Source organism: Protopterus annectens, chromosome 3.part0 (genome assembly GCF_019279795.1).
Source record: "Protopterus annectens isolate FY-2018-M chromosome 3.part0, PAN1.0, whole genome shotgun sequence".
Taxonomy (NCBI): domain Eukaryota; kingdom Metazoa; phylum Chordata; order Ceratodontiformes; family Protopteridae; genus Protopterus; species Protopterus annectens.
Genome location: NC_056731.1, coordinates 888382008 through 888398148, shown reverse-complemented (window position 1 = coordinate 888398148; position 16141 = coordinate 888382008). Strand labels below are relative to the sequence as shown.

General features: G+C 43.5%; 1 protein-coding gene across 1 annotated transcript in view; it reads left to right on the top strand.

Annotated features, from left to right (window-relative positions):
• Positions 1–15915, top strand: part of MARCHF11 (membrane associated ring-CH-type finger 11) — a 301478-nt gene extending 285563 nt beyond the window's left edge. Inside the window, exon 4 of the mRNA XM_044065719.1 lies at positions 15764–15915. Within this exon, the coding sequence (XP_043921654.1) occupies positions 15764–15915 (152 nt within the window). The remainder of the gene's footprint in view (positions 1–15763) is intronic.
• The last annotated feature ends 226 nt before the right edge of the window (positions 15916–16141 follow it).

Here is a 16141-nt window from a genome sequence, read left to right as displayed (position 1 = left end):
TGCCGGTCAGCCGACTCCTGAGATTTTCATATCCAAATTTCAGAACCGAAGTCTTCATTAAAGCTAAGTACCCCGTTGGGGAAACTTTTTTCTTGCTCCATTCCGATGTCAGAAAAAGTTAACAATTGTATTTCTTGTGGGAAGCAAATACCTCATAAGGATTTTCACTCTTACTGTATTCCTTGCCTAGGCCCTGACCACAACATTGCTAGCTGTCGCTTTTGTGCTAGATTTAACCAACGCACTATTAAGCGTCGGTTCGATTTTGCATTTCATAACTTTGGCCGAAGATTTAATTATATAATGCCGTCGGAACAGCCGACGACCGGAGTTTACAAAAAACACAAGGACAAGGAAAAGGATAGGCATCCGAGGTCCAAAACCGACGACGAGGCCTCCATTAGGCCAGTCACCGGTTCTCAGTGAGGTGCTTTCGCAGCCCCTAGCGCCTGCTACCTCAGAGCTACTGGCCGCTTCCGACTCCCACGTGGAGCCGACTTGGCCTCTGGATACTCAAGGTATTGGACACTCGGAAATCATTCCCTCAGATGGGTCCGGAGCCGCTGAGCAGGCATCGGCTTCTGAGGGTGTCTTCAGACCTACACAGTTATATGTTAAACCATCTTCAGCTTCAAAGACAAAGACTAAAGCAGGTCTAAAGACAAAGAAAGAAGTACAGCATTCTCCTACTCAAACTTCCATGCCTAAAAAACAGATGCTTAAAATGGCCGAAGACCTAATTACTTTGATCAGGGGTTCCCATCCCCCTCCTGATAAGAGGCCTAGGCAAGAGACAAAATATGATTCTTCTGATCAGGTTTCTATTTCCTCTGATTCCTCTTCTGAACAGGATTATTCTATTCCTCCCTATGAGGACTCTGATGCTGAAGAATCCATTCCTTCAGCCTCACCTCCTGAGGATTATTATTTTGGGGAAACCCTGCATACTATGAGGGAGCATTTCCACTGGGAGAGCCAAGATTACTCTGAATCTAAGAAAAGGCTCAGAGACTTTCTGTTACTTCCTCAGCACAGACCCCTTGCTATTCCACCTGTTCTAGACATTGTAGATTATTTATTTTCAGAGTCCAGCCTGTCCCTTGACTCTTTACCCCCTGCACCTGCTAAGCCAGACAGATACTACAGGGTCCCGGATTCTCATAAATTCCTATATAAAAACCCTGCTGCTGACCCAGAAACTGTATCTCAGGGTCCCAAAGGGGTCAAAGCTTCCACTGCAAAAAACCCTGTCCCCTCTGATAAGGGATTCTAGGGCACTGGACAGATGGGGGAAAAAAGTTTACACTTCTGCTACCTTGGCTGTAAGGGCTTTACATTGTCAGTTTCATATGCTTAAATATCACCAATACTTAATGTCACTGCTTAAACAGAAAATGTTGACAAATTCTGATTGTTCAGAGAAAAAGGAAATGCAGGATTTATTGCATGCAGCTGAACAAGTGGGAAAGCATACTTTGCAATGTGGTTATGATTCAGTGGAGGCCTCTTGCAAGGCCACTGTTACAGATTCTGTTATTAGAAGGCATGCTTGGTTAAAGGAACAGAATCTGCCTGATCATGTTAAAGCAAAATTATTAGATAGCCCATTACAGCATGATACTTTGTTTGGTACTAAAGCAGAAGAGGTGTTGAAGAAAATGGAGGATAAAGCGAAATCCATGCAGTTAAGGATTTCTTACAGGTACAGCCACCCAAATTTAGCAGGAACTGGCCTTCTAAAAATTGATCCTTTCCAGTGTCAGACAGACCACAAAGAGGCAGATACAGACATCCAGGAGGCAGATCTCAGCCCCAAGGCTCATACAGGCCTAAACAATGGGGTGCTCCTACCTCCAAAAGCAGAGAAGACAAATCACAACCTTACAGGAAACAGTCCCAGTGACTTTCCTCTGCCAGATCTAAGCACTTTTCTTTTGGCAGCCCCCTTAGAGGGAAAACCAGCACTTTTTTCATCAAATTGGCAAATGGTTACCCAAGACAAATGGGTCTTGAACATAGTGTCACAAGGCTACAGGTTCCATTTTTACACCCTACCAAGGTCAAAAGGTATGCCAGACCTGCCACACAATCAATGGGCAGAGGCACAAAAGCAAATGACAGCCCTCATGGACATGAGGGCCATTCAACAAGTACCACAACAAGAGCAGGGGCAAGGATTTTACTCCAGACTTTTCTTAGTGCCCAGAAAGGACAAAGCCTGGAGACCAATACTGGATCTGTCTATACTAAACACATTTATGGAGGTTCCAAAATTCAAGATGTTGACTCTACAGCAGCTACTGCCCATGCTGGGCAAGAAGGCTTGGCTCATAACTTTGGACCTAAAAGAGGCATACCTGCATGTCCCAATCAGACAATCTTGCAGAAGATACCTCAGATTCATAGCTGGCTCAATGCACTACCAATTCTCTGCACTGCCCTTTGGCTTATCGACTGTGCCCAAGGTCTTCACAAAATGCCTGGCACCACTAATTGCATTTTGCAGACAAAGAGGAATTCAAATATATCCCTACTTGGACGACTGCCTTATTCAAGCAGAGAACAAAGACATTCTTCTAAAGCATCTGGCATTTGTAAAAAGATTACTAATTTGCCTAGGGTACTCAGTAAACGAAAAGAAGTCAAACCTAGTACCCTCTCAAGAGATAATATTCCTGGGTGCAAGCTTAAATACAACTGTCCAGATGGCTTATCTCATGCCAGACAAACAAAAGCAACTGATTTCTTACTTCAAGAAATTGGCAACAAAGACCCAGTTATCTGCAAGGAAAATCCTGCAGGCCTTGGGTTTCATGCCATCCTGCATTCTACTAATTCCATATGCCAGACTGCATATGAGGAAACTACAATGGTATCTAAAAAGTGTTTGGACTCAGCATTGCCACAGCCTGGAGACAGTAATTACCCTCATTCCCTGCCTGCAACAGGAGTTTTGATGGTGGGCACAGGCCTGTCACCACAACAAGGGTCTGCCATTCACTTTACCCACAGCCAGACAGACACTGACAACGGATGCATCAGATTATGCCTGGGGGGCCCATATGGCAGGAAAATGTATTCAGGGCACATGGCCGGCAAACCAGATGCATCTTCACATCAATCCAAAAGAGATGCTAGCTGTTCAGAATGCCCTGACAGCTTTCAAGGGTCTACTTCAACCAGGACAGCTACTGATAAAGACAGACAATACTACGGTCATGTGGTACATAAACAAGCAGGGAGGTACACATTCCTACCCCCTCTACAGACAAGCAATGACCTTATGGGACACAGCATTGACTTATCAAGTTCACCTGCAAGCACAATTCCTGCCAGGAAAAACAAATATACTGGCAGACGAACTAAGCAGAAACCTCATGGATCCCCACGAGTGGAAACTGGATCCACAAGTCTTCAGCATGATAATAAGGAAATGGGGATGCCCAGACATAGATCTATTTGCCTCCCCTCACAACTGCCAATTACAGAGATTTTGCACAAGGATTTATCACAAACAAGCATGGAGAATGGACACACTATCCTTCAGCTGGAAAAATTTAACAGTATATGCCTTTCCTCCACTGCCTCTCCTTCCCAGGGTACTCCTAAAGGTCAGACAAGAGAAGCCAAAAATTATACTGATTGCACCAGACTGGCCACGCCAGCACTGGTACCCAATCCTAAAGAGCTTGTCTCAAGGTCCAGCATGGATATTGCCTCAAGCTTCTCACTTGCTGACCCAGCAAAGCAATCAGATACTGCACAGCCAACTCAGGACCCGAAATCTGGCAGCATGGCGGATAATGTAGCCTTTCTGACCACTCTTCTTTCAAAAGCTGTTATGGATGTTATCTTGGAGGCCAGGAGGCCCAGTACCAGAAAATCTTATGCAGAAAAATGGAAGAGATTCTGTGCTTGGAACCAGGAACAAGGCATTGACACGTATGTACCAAATATCCCTCAAATTTTACAATACCTAACTGAGATTCTGGACAAAGGCCTTTCCTTTTCATCAATTAAGATTCATGCCTGTGCCATTTCAGCCCATTACAATACGGAACCACCTATCTTTTCTCATCCTTTAATAAGGCAGTACCTCAGAGGGGCCAAAAACATCAGGCCTCCAAGGAGAGCACCAATTCCGGCATGAGACCTCAATTATGTCTTGGAAAAACTCACACTGCCTCCTTTTGAGCCAGCCTCAACAGCTGATATAAAATTCTTATCCTGGAAAACAGCTCTGCTCCTAGCAATAACCTCTGCAAGACGAGTCTCGGAGTTACAAGCACTCATGACTGTGGAACCTTTTATTATTTTTCATCCAGACAGGGTTTCTCTGAGGACAAACCCAACAATGTTAAGTTGTCAATCTCGCCTTCATTCTTGCTGGATGGGTTCGAAGCCGATCCTCGGCTCTGACTCGGCCAATACTAAAGCTCGAGAGGTATTTCCACTGGCTCGAGGCTCCCCTATATCCCACAATGCTAGGCGGTAACTACTCGGATCTCGTTTGCCGCTTAGCTGCGAGGTGCTTTCTTCTACCGGCTCTGGCAGGTTAGTGAGATTTTCTAGTTAGAAAATTAAAATATCTACCCCTATCCCTTTTATTTAGTCAAGCTTATAGTACAGGGTATCCTTTTAGTTTAAATTGGGTCTTCCCTCGTTTTTATTCCCTTTTTTATCCCCGTTTTAAGTTCTAGGCCTTTGGGCCACTCCCCTTTTTTCCCTTTGTCATTCAGTGTGATTGGGTTTTCCTTTTTTGGTTAAAGGGTGTGTCTGTGTTTTGTGTCTGTCTTTTTTGTGTATACAGTCACTTTTTCTGTTGTCGAAAGACTCCAAGGTCTCAGGCTTCAAGAAGTGTGACTCGTGCTGTCAGAAAATTTCTCTAATAGACAGTCACACTTCTTGTGTATATTGCCTGGGACCTTTGCACCTGCAGGACTCTTGTGCTGTTTGCCATGCATTCAGCCCGAGAGTCCTGCAGGAACGCAAAAATAAACGTATTCTTCGAGGCTTATTAAAGCCTGAAGGCCCCCCGACCCAGTCTGCGTCGGGGAAGCCTTCAAAGACTTCCAGGCCGTCGGCTCCAGCTTCAGAGCCGTCCACTGGGAGCATTAAGACTACTTCAACATTGGCTCCGGCTGGAGTCGATGTTTCGAAGACTCAAACCGTTACCTCGGCTCCGGCCGGAGCTGAGGGTGCTAAGACTCAGTCGGCTCCAATAGTTTTATTGGAGCCACCTTGTAAGAAGAGGTCGAGGTCCCCTTCCATCGGCTACATCCACTCGGCCACGGGATCCCCTCTTCTGTCAGAGCAGAGCCACAGGTCCCATTCCTCTCGGTCCTCCAGGCTGTCCGACCATGACTTACAAAAGGTGGTGAGTAGACTTCTCAAGTCCGAGGCACTGGCCCAAATGCTGCATAGCCCTACTCAACAGTCAGCGGCTATTCCCATCCCTGCTTCTGTTCCTCCTCCGACTCCTTTGAGTTTGGAGACGTGGCTGTCGGTGCGTCGGAGCCGATACCCTCCCTTTCGGCTCCGTCGTCTGCTCCGATTTCCTCTTTGGAGGGATCTCGGCGCCGGGCTTCCCTCGTCGCCTCCGAGGGGGCGAGTGGCATCGGACCCTTGTCCGACCCCATTCTCCCTCTCGGAGCATCGGCGCTGGTGAGTTCAGCTCCGACATCGGCCTCGGAGCCGTCCCTGTTGGTGCCGGGGGGGTCCTTGTCTCCTCGGAGCGGGGACCTTTGGCCCTGGCTGATCGGGGCACCTTCGAGGTCATGCGGAGCGTGCTAGACCCCGTGTCTACCCCACAGTCTGCTCCGTCAGCTCCTCCCTCTTCAGTGCCTGCGGCGGTTTCTACCCACCCCCTCGTACCAGACCATAGAGAGCCAACCCCTCAGGTTTCCCCATTGGGAATATCCTCTTCTTCCGAGGCTTCTCCTGATCTGGCAGGGGAACCCCCTCGGAAGAGACAGTGCAAGAGGAAGCACATTGACTCCCCTGAGTCTATCACCTCGGACACCGACTTGGAGGAATCTGAAGGTTTCCCTTGGTCCCCCTCTGAGGATGTCTCTCTTGCTGACATCCTTGAAATCCTTAAATAGAAGGGGAACTGGCCCACCCTTAACCCTTCAGAGGACGAGTCGGTCTACCTTGAGGTGTTTGGCTCTCGCCCTTCCACCTCCTGGGTGTCTCCTCCCTTTGACCCCCTCATGGAAGTGGTGGCAAGGAAGGCGTGGACGGCCCCTGATTCAGTGGAACCTACCCCAAGGAGGCCGTCAGAATTTATTACAGCCCTGAAAGAGAAACAGTTCTTATCTAAAGGTGTCTCTGTTGATGCCATGGTGGTGGCCGCAGCCACTAAGAAGGAATTAGCCAATACTTCGGTACCTGTCCATCCTCCTAATAAGGAGTCTAGGACCATGGACAGGTACGGTAAGCGGATGTTTTCCTCAGCGACTTTTGCCATGCGATCGCTGAACTACTTGTGTCACTTCACCCATCTCCAGAGGGATTTATTCAAGGATATGGGTGATGCTATGCAGGATCCAACAGCTGAGGGGTTCCAAGACAAAATGAACTCCCAGTTGGCAACCCTGAATTCGATTGTCAACTCCTCCATGCGGTTTATCTCATATGCGGAAGATGGGATGGGTAGGGCCGCAGGCACAGGTGTAGCTTTATGACGCCACGCCTGGATGCGGCTTTGCAATTTTGCGGACCCTTTCAAGGCGTCCTTCACCAATTCCCCCTTTGATGGCTCAACGTTGTTTGGACCTCAGGTGAAGGATACATTGACTAGGTGCGAGCAGGAAGGTAAGACTCTCTCTGCCGTGGGAGTCCGTTTTTCTACCCCTTCCAGACCTTATCCCAAAGGTCGGGGGGGAATGTGGTTCTGCAAACCACAAGGAGTCTCATCTGATGCACAAAGTCGATTCCCCTCTAGAGGCAGAGGGGGGAACAACAATAGACGCTGCCCTAGGGGCAGAGGTGGTCTGCAAAACCAGGGTAGCAGAGAGACTTTCTCTGATAAACCCTTTCAGCATCCCTGAGGAGCTGCCCGGCTGTCCACCTTCAGAGGCAGTCGGGGGAAGATTATCACTGTACTCAGAAGCCTGGCTTTCCCTCACTCAAGACAAATGGGTGCAGTCGATAATATCCGAGGGTTACAAAATCCCCTTTATTTACATCCCATTCCAACCCAAAGGATCCCTTCCAGACGTTCCACCCAGTCTAAGGGAACAAGCAGCGTTAGAAATATCAAAGCTGCTGTCAAAGAGCTATCCAGCCAGTCCCAGCAAACCAGCAAGGATCCGGAATCTACTCCATATTCTTTTTGGTACCAAAAAAACAGGGGACTGGAGACCAATACTGGATCTCAGCAAGCTAAACAAGTATGTGAAGAAAACAAAATTCTGGATGGTCACGCTACAGTCCATTCTACCCTTCTTGGGTCAGGACAATTGGATGTGCTCAATAGACCTTCAGGATGCGTACTACCATATCAAAATGCACAGATGCTCCAGGAGGTTTCTCCGCTTCAGGCTGGGAGCCAGTCACTACCAGTTCAGAGACCTGCCCTTTGGTCTCACTACAGCCCCCCGAGTGTTCACCAAATGTATGGCAGTGGTCACGGCTCACTTGAGACGTCAAGGATTCCAGGTGTTTCCATATTTGGATGACTGGCTCCTTACCGCCACCACCAGGCATCAACTTCTTCTATCCAGAGACTTCACCATTCAAACTTGCCAAGCTCTAGGCATTTCAGTAAATTTTGAAAAATCTGCCTTGTCAACTTGTCAATCTATTACCTTTATAGGCGCCACCTTAGACACAGTTTATCTTTCTGACAGAGCAAAGAGTATCAGATATCCGCAAACATGTTTACCTTCTACTTCAATGCAACAAGATCAAAGCCAGGGTAGTCTTGAAGGTATTAGGACTCATGGCGGCTACCATTACACTTCTTCCCTTAGCTCGTTTTCACATGCGGATCCTCCAGTGGATGCTGTTTTCTCAATGGTCCTTCCAACAGCTCCGAATGTCTCACATCATTCTGCTAACCCAATCATGCAAGAATCACCTGTCTTGGTGGATGACATCACCTCAAGTTCTTCAGGGCAGACCCTTCATCCCCCCCCCCCAATCGCCACAGTGACAGCGGACGCCTCCCTGATTGGGTAGGGGGGGTATTATCAGGGCAGGACAGTCCAGGGCACGTGGCAATCTTTCGAGTGCCACTTGCACATAAATGTCTTAGAGATGAGAGCAGTGCTTTTAGCATTGCAAGCCCTTCAGGACTCTCTTCCCACAGGGACTATTGCAATTCAGACGGACAACATGTCCATAGTGTGGTACATCAACAAACAGGGTGGAACCAAGTCCTATCCCTTATGTCGAGAGGCACTCAGACTTTGGCAGTGGGCGATTTCTTCTCAGCGGTTTCTGATAGCAACGCACATTCCCAGGAAGTCCAACGTGATTGCGGACAAGTTGAGCAGGGCTATTCTCATGCCTCACGAGTGGTCTCTAAAAAAATCAGTGCTGGAAGAAATCTTTCAAAGATGGGGCCGGCCTTGCTGCGATCTTTTTGCTACTCCCCAAAACAGCAAGTGTCACGATTTCTTCACCCTCTTCCCTCTACCAGGCCAACCCACCAGAGACGCTCTAGTCCACGATTGGCCCCGGGGACTTCTGTATGCTTTCCCCCCTTTTCCACTGATCTCTCAATTAATTCAGAAAGCTATCACCTTGAGAGTCACTATGATCCTCATTGCCCCTTACTGGCCTCGACAGATATGGTTTCCATTCCTGCATCATTACCTCTTGGAGCAGCCTTGGCATCTGGACCCAGTGCCAGATCTTTTGACCCACCAGTCGGGCCAGCTGCACCACTCCCTTCAATCTCTCAACCTCACAGCGTGGTTTCGCCGATTCCTACCTTAGCCAGGCTTCCTTTAATTTCTCATTCGGTCCGTAACATCCTGATAGCCTCTCACAAGTCTTCTACCAGAAGGATTTACAATAGTAAGTGGAAACGTTTTTCCTTCTGGGCAGCATCAAAAAATATAGACCCCTTCACCGCACCTATCCAGTCTATCCTAGACTTCCTGGCAGAGCTCTTTCATTTAGGCTCTTCCTCATCTACCATTAGAGTACAACTAGCTGCTATATCTAACTTTCATGTAGGTGTCTCGGACTCCAGTATCATGTCCCATAAACTTTGCAAAGCCTTTCTAAGAGGTGTCTTTTTGCTCAAGCCCCCAATCAAAGATCCCCCACCTCAGTGGGACTTGAATTTGGTCCTAGCATCCTTGATTCTCCCCCCCTTCGAACCTGCGGCTTCATGCCCTCTTAAGTTGCTCTCATGGAAAACACTTTTTCTAGTAGCCATAACATCAGCTAGAAGGGTATCTGAACTTCATGCTCTTTGCAGTCGTCCTCCTTACTTAGTTTTCCATAAAGACAGGGTGTCCCTCCGGACTAATCCATCTTTCTTGCCTAAGGTTTCCTCTGAGGCAAATCTAAACCAGACTATCGATCTCCCTGTCTTCTTCCCTGATTATTCCAACAGGTCGGAACAAAAGTTACATTTTCTAGATGTTCATCGCCAACTTCGATATTATTTAGACAAGACTAAACAGTTCAGGAAATCTGACCAGCTTTTCCTGTCTTATGCGGAAGGGAAAATGGGCCTTCCAGTTTCTAAAGTGTCCCTTTCAAGATGGCTTACCTCTATAATTACCTTCATCTATGAAATCAGACATCAAAAGCTGCCTTCAAGACCTAGAGCTCATTCAACCGGGCATTAGCTACATCTGTAGCTTTTCAGGACAGGCTACCAATAGATTCCATTTGTGCAGCAGCCACATGGGCTTCACCTCATACCTTTATCTCGCATTACAAATTGGATATGGCTTCCAGAAACCGTGCCAATTTTGGTTCCACTGTTCTCAAGAGTCTGCTCTGATAAGCCACCCGGGGTAAGGTGCTAGTGACATGGTCCCATCCAGCAAGAATGAAGGCGAGATTGACAACTTAACATTGAGAAGTTATGTACCTACTATAACGTTCCATGTTAGTTGTCTTCTTCTCGCCTTCTTTCTTGCGTCCCACCCTCCTTCCCCCCAGCCTGGACAGACCAATAGGAATTTTTGGGATCTTCCATTGGGGCTTCCTTCCCACATGTTCGACCAACTGTATTCTCCCTTTTCTGTTTGTGGTAGCTTACATACAGGTTTATATAGAGGTGTTTTTTTTTTTCTCTCTTCTCCATACTATGGAGACTAGAACTGCTTGGTTTTAGCTATCAAACGAGATCTGAGTAGTTACCGCCTAGCATTGTGGGATATAGGGGAGCCACGAGCCGGTGGAAATAGCTCTCGAGCTTTAGTATTGGCCGAGTCAGAGCCGAGGATCGGCTCCGAACCCATCCAGCAAGAAAGAAGGCGAGAAGAAGACAACTAACATGGAACGTTATGGTAGGTACATAACTTCTCATTTATGCCTAAGGTGGTGTCCAGTGTGGCCCTCAACCAAACCATTCACTTGCCTACCTTTTATCCAAACCCACAGAACAAGGGTGAGAAAATTCTGCATTCTTTGGACATACACAGACAGCTACACTTCTACTTGGACAGAACGAAAGCTTTCAGAAAGACTTAGCAACTTTTAGTGTCGTATGCTGCAGGATCACAAGGAAAGGCTATCTCAAAACAGACTATTTCTAAATGGATAGGCCATTGCATCCGTTTCTGCTATTCTCAGCATGGCAAATCAGTGCCTAAGGGCATTAGGCCTCATTCTACCAGAGCAGCAGCCACTTCAGCAGCCTTCCTCAGAGGAGTAAAAACCAAAGACATCTTAGAGGCTGCAACTTGGAGTTCAGTGCACACTTTTACAAAGCACTACCACTTACCTCTTTACTCTAAATCCAGAGCAGGCTTTGCCACTGCAGTTCTGCAGGGCCTCATAGCCTCTCCTAATCCTCTTTAGCCCAGCCTCCCATCCTCAGCTTTGGGATTCAACCCAAGAGTAATGACTGCAACAGTGAAACACGATGAACATAGTACATTTGTGTACCTACCATAAATGTAGATGTTCGAGTGTATTCACTGTTGCAGTCCAGGTTACCCTCCCTCCCTCCCCCTTTCCTTTGCTGTATCTTATCTGTACTTCTCTATTCTATACAACCTATGTGGTGTATTTGCTTGTAGATGAAGGAAATGTTACTTTACTGCATGTATGTTTATTGGCATAATATATTTAGCCTACCCATTTGGGGGCACCTGACATCTGGGGCAAGAAAAACTGAAGAAAATGACGTTGGCTGCATCTTTTATACGCCTGGCTCACTGACGTCATGGAAGAGGTGACAGCAGCCGACGCCGGACCAGGACTTTGGAATTCAGGCCGACTGCGGGTAGCCTGCCAGCAGGATAACCCAAGAGTAATGACTGCAACAGTAAATACACTCGAACATCTACATTTATGGTAGGTACACAACTGTACTTTTTACCTTCATTAATTTTATAACCCCCAAAAAACTTGAAACTGTCTAATAATGTTCCACAATACTGAGATGTCATTTTCTGGATCTATCAGATACAAAATAATATCATCTGCAAATAAAAACAACTTTTCTTTATTACCATACCAATTATATCCTTGCATTTCTGAGTCTGTTAGCTTCTTTGTCATTGGCTGTAAATAAAGCAAATAACAAAGGGAAAAGACAACTTTGCCTGGTTCCTCTGTTCAAACACAACTTATCAGAGAGGAACCCTTCCACGTTTATTCTTACCTCCAATTCTTCACATACCCTCCAAATTAACCTTATTATTGCATCAGAGAATTTAAGTGCCTCCATTGTCTTACACATAAAATCCCAGCTTAATCTATTGAATGCTTTCTCTGCATCAAAAGTCACTGACAACAGAAGTATTTTCTTACATCCTGCTTCCCTCTGACTCATCAATGTTCTATTAATGTTGTCAGATGTTTTCCTGCCCTCAGCAAAATCACATTGATCTATATCTGTCAATTTTGGCAACACCTGTACCATTCTTTTGACTAGTATAAACATAAACACGTAATCATGGTTTAAAATTTAAAATGGATCTATATGAAGCTGGGTCTGATGGGTCTTTACCATCTTTAGGTCATACAGCCACAACAGCTTTCTTCCAAGATGTTGGTGCTTCCCCCTTTTTAAATTATGGTTAAATAAAATCTTCCAGATTTTTTATCTCATTCTTCCCTCTTAACTTTCAGACTTCCATATGAATGTCATCTGTTCCTGTGGACTTTCCTGAAGATTGATTTTACATCAAAGTTTTTATCTCATCCCATCTCCTCCTGTGTTAACTGTTAGTTGTTGAGCCTCATCTACCTATAACATTGACATAGTTAAGTCTTCTATAACTATTCACATTTGTGCTCTTTCTTTATTTCTACATTTCTCTGCATTATACAAATTTTCATAAAATTTTTGAAATACCTCTACAGGATCTCTGGTTATTTTTCTTGTTATAGGCTCCCGAAGTTTGGCGACAGCCCTGTCTACTTTATGTTGCCTAAGTAATTGTGCTAAAGGTTTTTCTGCTCTGGAGTTAATCAAAAAATAGTTGTTTAACAGCAGTATTTTTAAACTGCTGTATATTATTCAGATACTCCATTATTTTTCTTTAGCACTCTGCATTTGTTTCTCTTCCTGTTCTGTGAGAGTCTCCTTATTCTGCAATACTTTAACCCTTGTCAGCCACTAAATAATTCCTTTTAATTCGTAACTATATGTCTTTCTCTTTCATTTCAACCACATTTTAAACTCCATTTTGATGTTATCCCACTCACTATCTATAACTTATGACAATATCTCTGTCTTCACTAATAACTCTGGAATAATTCCACTATCTGTTCATTAAATTCCTCTGTTGTTAACATGTAGATGGGATAGTGCAAGTGTCTAATTTTTACTTTAGTACCCTGCATTTTTATCTTGGTTTTTACTGTTGCATGATCTGAACTAAGTGGATGTGTGTCGAAGCTTTCAGTCAAATACACATGTTCCTTTGAAATACAATTACTATCTAGTCTAGTCCTTTTATTGTACGTTGAGGAATAATTTGTAAATTCTGTCCAACTTCCTGCTACTGAATTTGCATCTTCCATACCAAATATTTTCATACATTTCTTCAGAAATATACCATTGTTTGTTATATTTTCCTTCCTAGATCCCCCGGATAAATCTTCACTGTTGCAAATCAAGTTCCAGTCTCCATCTGTACCTAATATTCCCTGCTGAAAGCTGATTATTTCTCCCAAATGTTTGTTAAGCTCCATAATACTTTCTTTTGTAAAATATAAATATGTGTCAGCATAATCCTCTTGCCATGACAATAGCTCTTTACTACCACAAGTCTATACCATTACTTTTTTCCTCTTCTAAACCAAAAGTAAAAAGGTCAGAGACAAACCAGTTAATAAAACGCACAAGAAAAAAAACAGCCAAGCTAGAGTTTTCACTCTGTGATAGCTTAAACCTCCTATAATAGAGGCCCATGGGATAGATGCAAAAGATCCCTTAAGAACATAAGGTGTTTCAGCTATATGGCTTCTGAATGTCCATGAATTTTTCCTTTTTAAGTCTTTATGGACAGATTCAGGCCAACAAAGCCAAAAGCTACTAGCTGTGGACATGTTTTTACTAATTGGTTTGTCTGTGTGAACCTTTTACCTTTTGGTTTAGTTGCTAGTTGGGATATTTTGCGGACACCTTAATGGTTATGAACATCAGCTGGGTTTAATGATCCTTTGTTTCTAGAGAATGGTTAAGCAGTCCAATTATGCTTTACTGACAAGGTCATAAGAAGGTTGAAACGCGCATGTCCACAGCAAGTGGCTTTTGCTTGTTGGCCTGAATCTGCCCATAAAGATATAGGAGGTTTAAGGTGTCACATAGTGAAAAATCTAGCTTGGGTACTTTTTTCTCTTGTATTTTTCACTCTTCTATCACTATTGGAGCCCCTCTATTAATTAGTATAGTTACTCACCTTTTCCTCTGTACCTGATATTATGCTGAATATCCATCCTGAAATCCTTTCTTTGTCAAATTTATATGCTCATTCTTTTTCAAATATCTTTTGCAGCACTGTGATTTGCACTCTGCATTTCTAAATATAATTCAATACTGTTTTCTTCTTGTTTATTCCTGTAAGATCATTTACACTCCAAGATAATATGGATAACATAGCCATTATGATAAAAAGCTGATGTTACCACGTTATTTATTATATGTGTCATTTTTTAATTTGGATTTCCAATGTTCCTGCTACATGCGCACACTAATGTTTTGCAGGCTAATCTTGTATGCAGAAATAAAGTCCTCGACTCTGGATGAAGTAACCAGCGATAATAAAGAAGAAGCAATAAGTAAAATTAAATAAAACTTGCTGGATACACATGGCACGTAACTCTTTATTTAGAAAAATGTGAGCGCTTTTGCAGAGTCCTCTCTGCTTCATCAGACAAATTATAGCAGTTAAAACTTCATTTAAATAGTGATGCATCATGGTGTCAACCAATCAATTCCATGTTAAAATCAATACACCAAATAATAATAATACTTAAGGTATAAAAATATACATATATATATATATATATATATATATATATATATATATATATATATATATAAATATATAAAAAACACATATAAAAAACACATAGAGGCTGTATAGAATGCGGGGTACATTTCTAAAATTTTTCTAGTTAAAATATTAAAAGCTATATAAAAAAAGCATAAAAAAATACTAAATAGCTAGAGCATCAGTGCTTCAAGGCCCTAATTCTAAGAAATGGTTTTAAAGAAACCTTGGAGTTTAGGCCAGGGGGTCTGTCTGCTTGGAACTTAGTAATCCATTCTTGTTCCAAAGCTTCAGTATTGTTAGTAATATTTCCACCTTTTATTTCGATGGACAATATGGGGAACCAGGAACTTAAAAGTGTGTGTGTTCCCTTCTTGCATCACATGCATTGCTAATGCATTGCTTTCTTTTTGTTTTCTAATATCTCTCATATGTTCTAAAATTCTGTCCTTCAATAATCGATTCGTTTTACCTATATAATAGGCAGGACACTTCGTGCAGAAACTAAAGTATACTATATTTGCAGTGTGACAGTCAGCATAGAAGTGTGTATCAATGGAGAAACCTCTGATAGGGTGTTTATACTGTCCCCCACCAAAAATGAATGGGCATGCTGTGCATCTCCTGCACGCAGACGTGCCCATCCTATCAGACTTTACATACTTTGGCTCATCTATTTTTTGTAGCATAATTGTCTTTTAAGGGACTTATTATTTTTAAAGGAGAAGGATGGTGTTTCTCCTATTATTCCATGGAGTTCTTTCACACTCGATAGGATATCCCAGTTGTTTCTGACTATATCACAAACTATATTAATGGTACTCGCAAAAGTCAGTGGCACTCGCAGCATATTATTCTCTACATTTCTTGCTGTGGCTGAAGTTATTATACTATTCACATTTTCCATGGGTAAAATATTTGCATGTTTTCTTCTAGCATTATAATAAGGTTGGCATTTCCCTTCCCTTTCTTTCCATGCTAAATCAATCTGCCTCTCAATCTCTTAGATGTGAAAGTTAAAAGAGACACCCCTGAACTAATTTCTACTTCATTGTATAGGAAGCCTATCAGAAAAAATAATGTTTTACATAACAGTAGTATGCATCCTGGTTTTACAGAAGCAAATGTTTTGAAAGGACAGATAGTTCGTTGTATGCGGCTACATAATGATGATGTAACTTTATGTGAAGCACTGACTCTTCTTAAGCATGAATTTAGTGAAAGGGGTTACAAAATGAAAGAGATTGAGTGGCAGCTTGATTTAGCATGAAAAGAAAGGGAAGGGAAATGCCAACCTTATTATAATGCTAGAAGAAAACATACAAATATTTTACCCATGGAAAATGTGAATAGTATAATAACTTCAGCCACAGCAAGAAATGTAGAGAATAATATACTGCGAGTACCACTGACTTTTGCGAGTACCATTAATATAGTTTGTGATATAGTCAGAAACAATTGGGATATCCTATCGAGTGTGAAAGAACTCGATGGAA